The sequence below is a fragment of the Monodon monoceros genome, unplaced genomic scaffold, assembly GCF_005190385.1.
Source record: "Monodon monoceros isolate NGI ecotype Baffin Bay Population unplaced genomic scaffold, NGI_Narwhal_1 Super_Scaffold_1, whole genome shotgun sequence".
Lineage (NCBI taxonomy): Eukaryota > Metazoa > Chordata > Mammalia > Artiodactyla > Monodontidae > Monodon > Monodon monoceros.
In genome coordinates this window covers 52,496,669-52,512,537 of record NW_021703765.1, presented here as the reverse complement: position 1 = coordinate 52,512,537, position 15,869 = coordinate 52,496,669, and the positions used below count along the sequence as shown (strand labels likewise).

Genomic DNA, 15,869 nt, shown 5'->3' with positions numbered 1-15,869 from the left:
CGCTGAGCCTGCGCGTCCGGAGCCTGTGCTCCGCAATGGGAGAGGCCTGCGTACCGCAAAAAAAACAAAAACAAAAACTGAAGCCTCTACTGAAGAAAATGAGTCTATTGCATAGTGTATATGGCTAAGTGTATTTTGTTGATTCTAAAATCCACATTTTTCCACATTTAACATCTCTGAAATCTACCTTATAATGTCATGAGTTAATTTGCAGTGTTTTAATGTTTCATGAAAAATGGTGTTTCTAATAATTACTGACATCCTACAGTTGATGAAATATGGTATATAATCCCTAAAAAAGCTAACAATAAATATATAAATAGGTAATAGCCACATACTAATATAAATAATAACATAAACACACACACATTATGTTATTATTTCCTACTACTGAATTTGTTTCCAATTGTATGGATGAAATATATCACTATTTCAGTACTGTTAAAGATACTTTAATTTCAAGTGCTGTAACATTTTTGATATGGTGTGATTTATGGAGAACAGGCAGAGACTGGGGCAGAGGCTGGGGATGAGGAAATTACTAATTAAACAGTGATTTAAATTTTAAACTGAAATTTAAAGTGATTTTAAATTTCCCAAAGGTAAGCAGGATGCAAAAGGGAAGCCATAGGCTAGAATACACCAAATTTGCAACCTAAATCTTCTCACCTGCCACCACAAAGCTAGACATTTGTTTTCTGTGTGCCAAAAGCTGTACTGACAATATGGTCTCTCTCGCTCTATGAAAACATTTACACTCCTCCTCCTTTTCTTGATAGTCTACAGTTTTGCTATGAGTTATCTTGGTATATCTTTTGTCAGTCATTGTGCTGGGCGTTCAATGGACCCTTTCATCCCTGGGAATTCTCTTCCACATAATTTTTCTTCTCCATTTTCTTCTTTCTAGGATTCCTGATAGTCTCAGTTGGTTCTCTACATCTCCTCTCCTTTCTCTTCACATATTTTCCCTATTTTTCTGTGAAGTTTCCTTTACTTTAGTCCTTTGAATTTTTTTTCCCCCTCCTCGCCTGGCTTCCCCCACACTTAGTTCTTTGAATTTTTAAATTTCAGCAACAGTATCTGTAATCTTGTCCTGGCTGTTTTTTTCTCCTAATACCCCCTTAGTTTCATGAATATAACTCCTTCGGCAATCTAATCAGGACTTATGTACAGTTTTTAAAAGAGTTCGGTTGAATCATCTTCCAGGGGTGGTTTTGCTATTTATCTTGGATCTCCCCTCACATGTTGTTGACTCCCCTCATATGTGTGATGTCTCTTGGTTGTACGATTACATTTAAGAAAGAGGACTGTGCTGCTGGCCTGGATTTCTTCTGCTGTTATAAAAATAGAACTGTTTTCCCATTATGGCTCCTCTCTGAGTGGGAATTTTATGGGATAGTGGGAGCAGGGGCGTGGACAAACAGGCTTTGCTTTAAGGGTGTGGCTGGAGAGCCAACTAGTAGGTTGCTAGTTCCTAGATGCTGGCAATAGACAAGCCTCTAGGGTGCCACCAAATACACCAGAAGCCAATATACCAACATTTAACTAACTAATTACCATCATTATCAAACTTCCTGGTGGGAGCTTTAATACCTGGAACAAGGGAACAAAGCTCTCAAAGTTTGGGGTTGAAAATTTGGCATGTTCTAGGCTAGGTTTCCTCTCCTTTTCCATTCTGCTCTCATCCTTCCTGTTTTGGGCTGGACTTCTCTGACTGAGTCTAGGGTTCCACCAGGCATTGTGTCCCTCTGTCTCTCGACTACTCCCAGTACCTTCTCCTTTAGTATATTCCAGCCTTGTTTCTATCCTGTAATTCCCAGAAAACCTCAATCAAATGTGAAGGCAGAAGGAAGACCATTTCAGACATGCAAGGGCTCCAGTTTCTTTCTACACACTTTTCATAAGGAAGTTATGAGAGAAAGAAAGACAAGGAGGGCTTCCCTGGTGGCGCAATGGTTGAGAGTCCACCTGCCGATGCAGGGGACACGGGTTCGTGCCCCGGTCCGGGAAGATCCCACATGCCGCGGAGCGGCTGGGCCTGTGAGCCATGGCCGCTGAGCCTGCGTGTACAGAGCCTGTGCTCCGCAACGGGAGAGGCCATAACAGTGAGAGGCCCGCGAACCGCAAAAAAACAAAAACAAAAACAAACAAACAAAAAAGAAAGACAAGGAATCCAAGAAACAATGGATTCAACTCAAGAGAGCAGCCAAGGAGGACCCAGAAGGCCTACATGGTTACTAGTTACTAAAGCAGGTGGAAGAATACATGATCAAGTTACATACTGAAGGAAAAAAGAAAATTAGAAACTCCACAGAAGTTAACAACATCCAAGAAACAGTCTAAATAAGAACTGGATTAAAATTTAACATGATTTTAAGAACTGATACAATATAGAAGATTTATTTGACTTTCATGCTTGGAACACTGACTGACGGCCTAAGTAAGTGTCATGACGTTAGAACCTTACAGAGGGGGAAATGTAATCCTAGCACACACTTTGCCTACACTATATATTTACATAGCCATAATAATATATGTTGTTTATCACCTTCTACCTTTGAAAAAAGCATAGAGGACTGGGTTGATGGTTACAGGAGAGAATATAACTAAATAATCACGAGAAAGGGTAAGTTCTAAAATAATTCAGGACAATTTAGTCCAAAAGTCATGAGGTGGGCCAGGCAAGACAGACCTCCACACCAAGGTGTTGGGTGGGCTGTGCTGTCTGAAAGCTGATAAAACAAGACCAACATAATGTATACAAAAAATGGAGGCAACAACAGAATAACCAAAACAGTAAAAACAAAGGTTGCCTCTGGGAAACGGGACAGGGTAAGGATACACAGGAGCAAGATTTCATCATCATAAGCTCTTTCAATACCTGTGCTGTCCAATCTGGGAGCCACTAGCCTCGTGTGGCTCCAGAGCACTTGCAATGTAGCTAGTTCTAATAGAGATTTGCTGTCTTCTGAATTTTGAACACTTTGTATGAAAAAAAGAATTTAAAATATCTCATTAATAATTTACTATTTGCAGTATGTTGTAATGATAGTATTTTGTACACTGTGTTCAATAAAATATACTATTAAAATTAATCTCGCTGTTTCTTTTAAAATGGCTCCTAGAAAATTTTAAATTACATGTGTGGTTCACATTTTACAGTACAACACTAAATCTATACACCAATTCATTAATATACATGTATTACTTTAATGAAAATGATACTATTACTAACAACTTAAATATAAACTAAAAGAAACTTTAGCCCATACCACCTCTGAATTGCTACAAAATCTTAATAAATAAGATCCAAATTAATGACATCATTTGTAGTTCTGTAGATCTGTAAGGTCCTAGGCTAATTCAGTGCTGAGGCTGCAGGGTAGCCTCAAGAATATGTACTTTAAAACTGCTTGACAGGAATTTCCTCACTTGGTCTTTTAAAAAACTGGAAAAATGTTTCCCATCTTCCATAAAACACTTCTTTTTTTTTTTTTTTTTTTTTTTTTTTTTTTTTTTTTTGAGGTACGCGGGCCTCTCACTGCTGTGGCCTCTCCCGCAGTGGAGCACAGGCTCCGGACGCACAGGCTCAGCGGCCATGGCTCACGGGCCCAACCGCTCCGCGGCATGTGGGATCTTCCCGGACCGGGGCATGAGCCCGTGTCCCCTGCATCGGCAGGCGGACTCTCAACCACTGTGCCACCAGGGAAACCCCATAAAACACTTCTTGAAAAATTATGGCAAACCTACAGAAAAGCAGAAGAAATAATATAACATTTTGCCCACTCTTATTTTGATATGCTGTCGCATTTCTAACTGTATATTTATCTTATTATAAACTCTATGATGCTGTTATACACAAAATTCACAATTCCTTAATATATCTAATATCCATGTGATTTAAAAATTTCTCCAAATTTTTTCAAAATTGCATTTTAAAGATTCAAATCCATATCCAAACAAGGTCTACAATTTGCATTTGATTGTTATACCTTTCAGTTACTTTTATTCTATAACAAACAGTTCATCCTTCTCCCTGTGCTTCTTTTATGTCATTAATTTATTAACAAAACCAGTCATTTGTCCTGTACAATGTCATATTCTTCACATTCTAGATTTGGCTAACTGCTTCCTGGTGGCATCATTTAACTTGTTCCTAAATTTCTCTTATTTCCTGTACACTTGGAGTTAAACTGAAGGCACTTCTCAAATTCGTGAGAGATTTAAGCTTTGATACCTTAAGGTATCTATTGTATGCAATGAATTAACCTCCTTCCTGGGCATCTAGAATGTTAGATGAACTATCCTGGGGAAAAGTCACCCAGTTTTCTGCAGTGCTTATTTCCTGCACAGAACCCCAGCTGAGAAAGGCTGACTGGAAGCTTCATTAGATTCAGGTTATTTCTCTACTGAATCACGTAATAGCAAATATCCTGCTTTTCAGGAATGTCCATCTGATCTTTCCATTATTAGCATTACTATTATTTTTTTTCAGGCAAGGCTTTATTGGGGCCCCTCCTACAGCAGGGGGGCCATTATTATTAAGTTTCCCCCTCAACTTTTTACCTAATAATTTGGGTATCCATTGATTATTATTTCCTAAATCTATTATTTTATTAGGAGTGGCCAAAATGTGATGTTTTAATTTTATCATGCTTCTTATACTTTATTCTTATATAAAGAACTTTATAAAGAAGACCTTCTATAAAAAACTTTCTCCAATTATTTGGTTACCCTGAAAGTTCACATAAGAAATAATGACCATGTTTTTTCTATATGAATATATCAATGAGTTGGTGTCATTATCTCACAATTTTTTTGCAAGATATTATTTTGGGGAGGGGCATACTATGGCTTCAGTCTACCTCTCCAACCACGTCTTGGGACTTTCTCCCTCTTACCCACTGTATTTTAGACTCACAAGCATCTTCTCAGTTCCTCAAATATGCCAGGCTTGTTATTTTCTCAGAGCTTTCATACCTATTCTCCCTCTGACTGAAACCAATCCCTACATGGCTGGCTTCTCATCCTTCAGTTCTCTGTTAAAATGCATCTTTCCCAACAACCAACATCGTTTTCCCATTATTCTACATCACTTCACCCTTTGTTCTTTTTTTTTTAAATTTATTTTTGGCTGTGTTGGGGTCTTTGTTGCTGTGCGTGGGCTTTCTCTCATTGCGATGAGCAGGGGCTACTCTTCGTTGCGATGTGCGGGCTTCTCATTGAGGCTGCTTCTCTTGTTGCGGAGCACAGGCTCTAGGCATGTGGGCTTCAGTAGTTGTGGCATGCAGGCTCAGTAGCTGTGGCGCACAGGCCTAGCTGCTCCGCTGCATGTGGGATCTTCCCGGACCAGGGCTTGAACCCGTGTCCCCTGCACTGGCAGGAGGATTCTTAACCACTGCGCCACCAGGGAAGTCCCCTATCCTTTGTTCTTTTGTAAAACTTAACATTATTCTATATTTTTACATATAGAAAAAGGTTTACTTTTTTGAATTGTCCTTCTTCTGCACAGGATTGCAGACCTCCCAAGGGGGCAAGAACCATGTCACTTTTATTTACCCAGCAACATACAGCACAAAATAATCAAATGGTTACTGAATAAATGTAGAATATGTAGATGGATAGGGCATAGAATACCAATTCTAAATACCACGGTCTCAAAGGAACTCCTCAAAGGTCAATACGAGAAACTTATTCAGGCAGAGTCTATATTTGAACCTTTTGAAATAATGTATAATAAATCCCAGTACTATGGTATCTTTCTGTGGGATGGCCTTACTAGCATCTATACTGAAACAGACAATTTTCTTCACTGAGTTAGGATGCAGATGGCTTTGTTGGCTTCTTGGTGAGCTATGTAAGTGGTATCTGATTTTCCAAACCACATATCATAAGCAACTTCTATATGAGTAATGTACAAATGATTCTGCATATTCTATATTCTATACTTAAGTTGCTGATCCTATGAAGCAGAATACAGTGTATTAGAAAGTTTCCAAATAATTTGCAAAAATCATTTAGAAAACTGGAGCATCCTAGGAGAAAATAATGATTACATCTTATCTTCATTACCCATCATCATTCAGTTCAGTTAAAAAGAAAAAAATTAATTCTGGTTCAAGGTGGGTAAAATACCCTCATGCTATATTTAAAGTATAAAGAGCCAAAACCTTGACAAAGTAAGCAATCATAACTTTCAGGTCATAGTAGACTCACCTATTTTGTCTTGTAACTTCTCTTCTCATTCTCTTAGGAGGAACTGGACAGTCTGTCATTGGATGACGCAGTGAGTCATTACACTTACGTGTGGGAGTCATACCTGTAAAGACAGAAAATTTAGAAAATAAACCTTTAAAAGACTGGAATTACTATAAGCAATAAAAGTGAATGTCTTAATTTATAGAAGACTAATTAATAAATAATACTGAGAATGCTTCTTACTACTCTTGCTGACCGAACAGCTTACAAACATTTGTCAGTTCACTTGGAGGTCAAGAGTGTCTGTAATTTAAATTCTCGATCATTCGCATACTTTCTTCTTGTAGCTGAACTCTCTCTAATCATGAACACTATCTTCATGCAGAGAAAGATGTTAAAAAAAAATACAATACCTAGTTTTTGCTCTATCAGTTTGAGATTCTTCTCTTGTTCATCAAGTTCCTGTTTTTTCTTCTTCATATCCGGAGTGTGAAGGTATTCCAACTGCCCGTTGAGGTCCTTGTTCACACTGCCCAACCTGCACACAGCAGTGCGGTACTGCTGAAGAAGATCTGCAAAGAAACCAAAGACATTCGATTAAAAGTACTGATATCATATCAAAGCAGTGTTTTAGGAAAGAAGAATCAGCAACACTGAGTGTTGTTATAGTAACGTGGGAACTACTTTTAACGTTCGGTGTAAACAAATAAAATAAAAAAGCACAGTTTAGAGCCCAGCACAAGACTGGTGCTTGTTAAATATTAATTTTCTTCAGCTGCTTGACTTTAATAAATTTCTGTGTCAGGAAAGAGTTTTCTATATAAAAGCACTCTGAATTAAATCACTCTCTCAGTCAGTGTTTACATCCTGTTTGATACTCAGTATTCAATCTAACTCCACAGAAATTTGTGAGAAGGGGAAGAATGCACTAAATATAGCATTATTAGAAAATCCCTGCTTCCCGGTACTGATGAACCTAGTGGCAGGGCAGGAATAAAGATGCAGACGTAGAGAACGTACTTGAGGGCACGGGGGGGGGGGGGGTGGGGGGGAGGGGGGGGGGGGGGGGGGGGGGAGCGGAAGCTGGGATGAAGTGAGTGAGTAGCTGACATATATACACTACCAAATGTAAAATGGATGGCTAGTAGGAAGCTGCTACATAGCACAAGGAGATAAACTTGATGCGTGGGCTTCCCTGGTGGCACAGTGGTTGGGAGTCCGCCTGCCAATGCAGAGGACACGGGTTCGGGCCCTGGTCCGGGAGGATCCCACATGCTGCGGAGCAGTGAAGCCCGTGCACCACAACTACTGAAGCCCGTGTGCCTACAGCCCACGAGCCACAGCTGGAGAGAGCCCGTGCGCAGCAACAGGGACACAATGCAGCCAAAAATAAATAAATAAATTTTAAAAAAAACAAAAAAAACTTGATGCTTTGTGACTATCTAGAGGGATGGGATAGGGAGGGTGGGAGGGAGGCTCAAGAGGGAGGGTATATGGGGATATATGTATACATATAGCTGATTCACTTTGTTGTATAGCAAAAACTAACATTGTAACAACACTGTAAAGCATTTATATTCCAATAAAGATGTGAAAGAAAAAAAAAGAAAATCACTGCTTCCAACAGACATGATCATTACCTTAAACACAGCTTTCAAAAACACTCTTGGATACTTAATTTTCAGAAAGCTTAACTTGCATTACTTTGTTTAAAAACATATTATATTGGTCAAGTTTGAAACTATTTATTGCCTGTTTGTATAATTTATTAGACACCAAAAATTAAATACATTGACTATACTTTAGTCCAGGGGTCAGCAAACTATGTAGTCCATGGGCCAAGAATGGTTTATACAGTTTTAAATGATTACATTCTAAATGGTTATATAAATATGTTCATAACACCCTCAATTTTGCCTCCTGGATCACAGAGCCTAAAATATTTACTATCTGACCCTTTGAGACTCTAGTCACACAAAGATTATCAATATTCATGGGAATGGGCATAAAAACACCCAATTGCTTAATAAATATATACAGTGGGTTTACATATAAAACTGTGGAAGAAATTATTTGAGTCAGGGTACACGAGATATGAGATATTCTATACTTTAAGGGTCAATAACAGTATTTTTAAAAAACTATCAAGCATTCTGGGAACGAGTGAACAAACACACACCTGTGAACACTTATGAGAATATTCATATATTTAAATATGAATTCCATATGTGTAACTGAGTGATGACAAGGTCCTTATGTTTCTTAATTCTTTATGATTTATTGGGAACTCAAAGGTAACTAAAAATGTCTGGTTTTCTGGTTTGATAGTATTTCTAATTTCATGTTAAAGTTACGTTTTCTATATGCATAAAATTATATTTATTTTGTATGTGAATGAGTTACAAAATTATGTTCAGATCCATATGTCAGGGATGCTGCCTAATTCAGAAGACGATACACAAAAATTTCAAGTCGCTAACGGTTGAAACCCTACTTCTTAACATAATAAGTTAGTTATGAGGTTCTTTTACCTTTTAAATACTCAAGAAAAAGTATGTTCAAAAGCTTTAACAGAACATTAAGTCAACTTGTTATTTATAAACTGAAAGATGGATTATTAAATACTTCCCATTAAATGGAGCACTAATATTAAGTTCATATTTTATGCATAAGGTAGACAGAAGCAACTTAATTTAATATGCCTTAGCAATTCCCAATTTTTTGTACATGAAATGTAATTTCTATTTACCATAGTGTCTATAAAAGTCTTTTCTAAGTCATTTAATAACATTTTGCCAAAGAGAAAAGCTAAAAATTCATATTTAATTCTGTTTATAAATGATTTTAGAGCTCTAACATTATATGTTGTCTGAAAATTTTAATTATCTAGGAAAGAAACTAATGATGCTTTACTGTGAAAACAGCAAAATACTTTAAAATAAAAAATTAGGGACTTCCCTGGTGGTCCAGTGGGTAAGAATCCACACTCCCAATACAGGGGGCCGGGGTGCAATCCCTGGTCAGGGAACTAGATCCCACATGCATGCCACAACTACGAGTTCGCATGCCGCAACAAAGACCCTGTGTGCTGCAACTAAAACACGGCACAGCCTAAATAAATACATAAATATTAAAAAAAAAAAAGTGTAGCTTAAGATTAAAAATAAAATTAAATTAAAAATTAGTTCATGTAAAGGGACAAAAGCTCAAATTACAGTGTGTTTATTTCTCTATGCTACATATTAAGAAAGATATATAGATTATTTCAATGTATCCAGGGGTAGACTCTCTGGAAACAAATCGGAGTAGAAGTTCTCGTAAATTTTGTCACTTAATTTTTAGGTGACACATTGTTCACTGAGGCAGATCTGGAAAAATATATAGAAGAGGATAATGGAGAAGTAAATTATCTCAATTATGTAATTCAGGAAAAAAACATTTTTCTTTCTACTGTTTTGTGTCACTGTGCAAATGAATACATTACACTGTCCTGAACTTGGCAAAGTTATCTTTTTTTTTTTAAACATCTTTATTGGAGTATAATTGCCTTACATATTTAACATTTTTGAGGTTGAAATTCCTCATCTGTAAAATGAGGGGAACAGCAGTAAATGAAATAATTCAAGTGACAACCTTAACAATGTATGTGGGACTTAATAAGCCCTCAAATAGTAACTATTATTATTCTCTTGAAAATTGCTTATTCATGTTATCCACTCATTTTTCTATTAGTCTTTTTTCTTGATTTTTAAAGGTTGCTTTTAATAATAAGACTATAATACCTTTGTCTACTATATATGCAATTTTCCCCAGTTTGTCATTTGCCCTTCCATTTTCTTCAAGGTGCTTTAAAATTTTTATGTAAACTTAAAATAAATTAACTATAAAATGCTTTCTCACATGTGCCAGTACTTGTCTGTCAAAAAGCCCTTCCCTCCAAGGTGGGTGTTTCTATTTTAGATAGGCTGATCAGGGAAGTCCCTGAAGGTGTGACATTAAAGTATAGAACTGGAAGGAAAAGAATCAAGCCATGAACGTATCTGGGGCAAAACCATTGTAGATGAGGGAACATTAAAATAAAGTGTTCCTTTCAAGATTAAACTTTCTTATTTCTATTCAACTGTGCTAAGAACTTCCTGAACATAGCTGAAGAATGGTGGTACTATAAGTTTTCTTTGCCTGTGCCATTTTGGGAAATAGGTTTATTAGTTTCATAAGATGCCCTGAGTGATCTCCATTTTTATCTATACTCTGCAACAAACTATATTTGAAATTCACTTATGAAAAACCTATAGGATGGAGTTAACTTTTTGAACACTTCTTCAGGCAATGGTCTGTGTAAGTTTTCTTCCTTATTTAAATCAATTTTGTTCACTTGCAATTTTCTAGAATTTAGTCCACTTTATTTGGACATGCTAAATGTATTTATAATATTATGAAAACCTAAGAAATCTCTATTTCTGAATGCATCCTTTGAGCCATTACTCCTATTGTATTTATTTTTGCCCAAAGACCGTCTTTACAAATTGTATATTCAATACAAGGGTTTTCTTTTTTTGCAATCCATTTGGTTGTACTTGTTTCTTGAGATACATTTTTTCCCTCCTCTCATTTGAGTTGAATGGTTAATTTGTTTTTCTCATTTAATAATAAAAGCGTTAAGCCTGTAGGTTTACATTTGATCTCAGCTGTCTTCATGCCTCTTATGTATAATGTGTAATATTCTCATTCTTTTTAATATTTAAACTTTTTTTGACAAAATAGTTGTTTCTAAATATCCACTATTTGAGCTTACTTTGGGAGGAAAGGAATAAGTTATTTTTTAGTTCTGTTACTATCCTAAGTAAATTTTGCTTTTCGTAATTTGTAGTCTCATTGTAGCTGAGTAGCAATTTGATCAACTGAATTTATGGCCATTTTTTGTGACATATTACCTTCTTACCTAAGAAGGTACTGGTATTACAACTTATTAGGTAGAAAATTCCTTGTTTTTTGACTAACGACCTGTCATGGATTAATGGTTTCTCATAACAATATTTCTGTCTCTGTATAATCAACAGTTTTAAGAAATTTGATTATGTAATTTATTGCATCAAGTTAATTAACTTTTGGTCCTCTAGTATGGAATATATCTGTTATCAAAACGAATCTATCTTTGTCCTTTTAGTGCCATTGCCTTGAAGTTAACTTTGACACTAATACTGTTACTTGTGATTTTGTCTATTCAATGTTTACATTTCTTCTTTGTTAATTCTTTAATTTTACACTGTATTGGTGTAGAAGGGAGTTTCTTATAAAAGATATAAAGCAGTATCATGGAGAGAACAGCCTTCAGGTACAGCTGGCTCTGGGTTTGAGTTCTGTTCTATGGCTTACTGACCATGTGGCTTCTCATGTCATTTAAATTTCCACACTTCTCTCTTTACTCACTTTATTTAACTTTACTTCCTGGCACATGTTAAGCACTTAATAAATGGCAGCTATTTTTAATATATCCTAGCACTAGATTTTAAAAATCTGAATGTCTTTAAATGAAAGAACTTCATGTATTCACATGTTATTCAAGGTCTTATTTCTAATCATCTTATTTTACAACATGTAAATACTCGTTATTTCTTCTGTTTTATGCTCTAAATTTATTTGCTCTTATTTCATTATCTCATATCAAATACTATAATGCAAAACACGGTCTAATCAAAATTAGAAGACACTCTGCTTTTAATTGTGCTAGTAAGCAGGCAATTTTTGTGGTGGTAGTCTAGTTCAAAATTGCTTTTTCTCTGCAAACAATCCCATGATACACAAGGAAGAGTTTCCTCAAAGCTCTATTCTATCTGATCCTTCCTATGGCTGGCTGATTTCAGAGGGAACTTCTATCTCCTAGGAGGTGCGGGCTCTGAGTCATGTTAAGAGATGCCCTTCTAGGTGAAGATGCAAGGAGCTCAGGCTGCTGAATGTCCCAGAGCCATCCTTGTTTTTGTCTTGGCTGTTTCCAATCTCCTTTGAATGTGTTTCCTCCACTTTCTTTCCAATACATTCCTGTTTCACTTAAAAGTGGTCAGGCCTGGGCTTCCCTGGTGGCGCAGTGGTTGAGAGTCCGCCTGCCGATGCAGGGGACACAGGTTCGTGCCCCGGTCCGGGAAGATCCCACATACCGCGGAGCGGCTGGGCCCGTGAGCCATGGCCGCTGAGCCTGCGCGTCCGGAGCCTGTGCTCCGCAACGGGAGAGGCCACAACAGTGAGAAGTGGTCAGGCCTGGTTGCTATCGCTTAAAATCAAAAGTACCTTATACATATCCAGTAATTTTGAATTGTCTCATTTGATTTTTCAAACCGTTTGTCTAATATTTGAGTGCTTATTGTTGAATCATTAGTCTGTATGTGGAGTGTATCTTTGAAGATATTTATCAAGAAGAAAAAGTAACTGTTATATTTTTTAAGTCCTTGCATTATCTGTTAACTTTACATGTTTGACAAACCAATAGGGCACAGAAGTCTTTAATTATAATCTTTTCATCCCAAAGATCTATGGATAAGGCCTTACTGTTATACTGACAGTCAGATGCCCAGGTAAACTGGAAATTCTGTCAAAACTACCTGTGCATTTTTAAAGTTCCACAGGTAATTCCTTTTAGTTTGGGATCCACTGCCATAAACTGTAGTGCTGGAGTGATAAGGGTTGAGGGTTTTTATGCTGATTCACTACCTCTGACTAAATTGTTTTCTCTTATTTCTTATAAGTTTGTTTAGATGTTCACTTATTTTCTATAGAGAAGATTTTTTCATACATTCACTGTCATCATTAACAGAAGTATGAAACTCTGTATTGTTTATAACTTAAACTTTCTGTATATTATGATGTTTTGACATCTTAAAAAGCCTTTCTGGCTGGCGAGAGATTGCCTCGCCTGGGAAGAGCCAATTCTTAGAGATAGCTAAGCGTCTAGCATGCCTTTGATACACAAACTAACCAATCCAGAGCCAAGCTTCCTCTATCTGGCACCTGCACCCCAAGGAGTAACATTCCTCTGCCTTAATCATCTCAGAGCCAGGTACCAGGCAACTAGCTAGAAACCACGCCTAGAGCCCAAAGACCATCGAAATTATTCAAGCAGGTCAACCCTAAACTGTTGACCTTGTCATCCCTTTGCTGCAGAGACCCCAGTAAAGGCTGTGGCTGAAGTACTCTCCTTGCTCCTGTCTTCTGCCTCCTGACCACCCTGGTGTTCTTCCATATGGCCCCTGTGTGGCAGGCTGTGCCTCCTGTCCCTAGGACCTGTGAGTATAATAAACTTTGTTTTCCTGAGCCTCTCTTGTGTCTCCTCTTGCAGCTGCACCTGAGTATCTCATAAAAGGAATTATGAGATATCCTACCATCTTTCTCAATTACTATTTTAAACATTGCTGGGGGCTGAAGTAATAACGCCAAACTGGATACTACCCAAATTCCTCAACAGCAGAATAATAAAGAAATAAATTGTGGTATACGTACACAGTGGGATACTAACCTGCAATTAAAATGAACTACAACTACATACACAGTGTTGAACAAAGCCAAACACACAAAAAAGCATGGATTGCATAATTCCATCTACATAAAGTATAAAAATGGGAAAAACTAATCTATGCTCTTTTAAGTCAAGAAAGTTGTTATCCTTTGGAGAGGGGGTCGGGCTGTGACTCGAAGAGCCCTGAGAAGCCTTCTGTGGGGCTGATAATGTTCTATTTCTTAATACAGAAGCAGTGTTCATTTTGTGAAAAGCCTGTATATTTATGAAATGTGCACTTTTCTCTATGTATATTACACTTAAAAAATTAACAACAAAATGTGGTGTATACAACACACAACAGAATATTATTCAGTCTTAAAAAGAAATTCTGACACATACTACAACACTGAAGCGCCCGGAGGACATTATGCTAAGTGACGTAAGCCAGTCACAGGAGGGCTAAGACTCTGATTCCACATACTTGAGGCGCCTAACAGGAGTCAATGCACAGAGACAGAGACCTGGGCAGTTGCCAGGGGTGGGAAAAGATTTCTGAAGATTGGCGGCAGAAGAGTGTGAATGTACTTAACACTAGTGAACTGTACATGTAAAAATAATTAAGATGATAAACTTTGTTATATGTATTTTATTACAATTTACTATATATTTTTAAAGTTAACAACAAACTACTTTTTGCTGGAAAAGTAGATATCCAAGCGTATTAGAACTATATAAAATTAAGAGCAAACAGGCTCTTAGATGATGGCCTGCAGGGGACCCTCCTGTAAAGTATAAGCACTTCAAAGCACAGACGTACAGATAATTATATCGGCCAACTAGAAACAAGGGGACACAGCCTGCAGAAGGGAAAATGGGGAAGGGAGGTCACATGTCACACACACTAAAAAAGATATATCTAGATAGTTACCAACTTTGAAATAAAAAGTATTATGATTTGATGACATACTAGTTTCCTCAACAAGGAAATCTTTTATTTCAAGGTAAGAATGAAAATATGGGGCTTCCCTGGTGGCACAGTGGTTGAGAGTCCGCCTGCCGATGCAGGGGACATGGGTTCGTGCCCCAGTCCGGGAAGATCCCACATGCTGCGGAGCGGCTGGGCCCGTGAGCCATGGCCGCTGAGCCTGCGCGTCCGGAGCCTGTGCTCCGCCTCGGGAGAGGCCACAACAGTGAGAGGCCCACGTACCAAAAAAAAAAAAGAATGAAAATATGAAGGAAAACCTACTTCCTATATACGTATTTCAAAACTATTTGGTGTAAGAAAGCTGGAAGTACTGGACAAAAACATCTTATTCATATCTGTTACTGGTTACGTTTTGATGTTAGAGTCTTGATAAACAAGGTCCAAATAAAGGGTTAAAATCAAATGAGAAATTATTAAGTACTTATTTAACCTACCTATTTGTTCCCCTAAGATCAGGCACTGTTTTGGTACTGGAGCTCCAAAGACCATTCCCCGAAGTTTATCCATTGGAGGAGCTTTATTCTGAAGGCCCCCAAACTTTCCATTACTTCGAATGCGATCTCCATCTCTGGTCAGCAGTGTAGGACACTGTGTAATTTTAACAACCTATTGTAAGTAAATGGATATTAATTAGAGAGTCTATAAAACTTATTTCAACTGCTCTAAGAAAACAGAAATCACTTAAGGGTTCTGAGATAAGAAATGACATGATCATGGTAGTATTTTCACAAAATTAATTACCTAGTGATGTGTAAGATGACTAGGGGAAAAAACCAGAGGCAGGGAGATGATTTAGACTACCTCTCAAGTGTTAGCCTAAACTAGAATAGTGACAACACAAATGGAAAAAAGTGAAATTGATGACCTGATTGATGGCTTGATTGATAAGAGGAAGGAAGAGAGAGGGCCAAGCCAGAGACCTGTGTGCTTCTGAAACCCAAGGCAGTACCCAGCCTGTAGCACTAGCTCAGTTTCCTTCTGTTAGAAGTTTTCCAGATGACCAAAGGCTAGCAAAAAGGATATTATATTAGACTGAAGAGAATACAAACTCAAAAGCAAAGGGACAAATCTTCAGAGGACAATACTATGAGTTCAGTTGTAGGAGGAAAAAGAGCTAGTGTGTTGAGAATTGGGGGAACTAGAATTATATAGTAAAACCTAAGTCGTGGAAAGGGAAGTAGAAAGTGTTAGTCAAGA

The 15,869-nt window shown here is 37.5% G+C and overlaps 1 protein-coding gene across 3 annotated transcripts in view; it reads right to left on the bottom strand.

Moving 5' to 3' along the window:
* Window positions 1–15,869, bottom strand: part of SMCHD1 (structural maintenance of chromosomes flexible hinge domain containing 1) — a 131,897-nt gene that overhangs the window by 4,970 nt on the left and 111,058 nt on the right. For 2 of the 3 annotated variants that reach the window (XM_029218705.1, XM_029218698.1), the window contains exons 45-47: window positions 15,107–15,278; window positions 6,612–6,770; window positions 6,217–6,319 (exon numbers count right to left, since the gene is read on the bottom strand). In XM_029218705.1, coding sequence (XP_029074538.1) covers window positions 6,217–6,319; window positions 6,612–6,770; window positions 15,107–15,278 — 434 coding nt within the window. The remainder of the gene's footprint in view (window positions 1–6,216; window positions 6,320–6,611; window positions 6,771–15,106; window positions 15,279–15,869) is intronic. The other variant, XM_029218715.1, reaches the window with a different exon arrangement.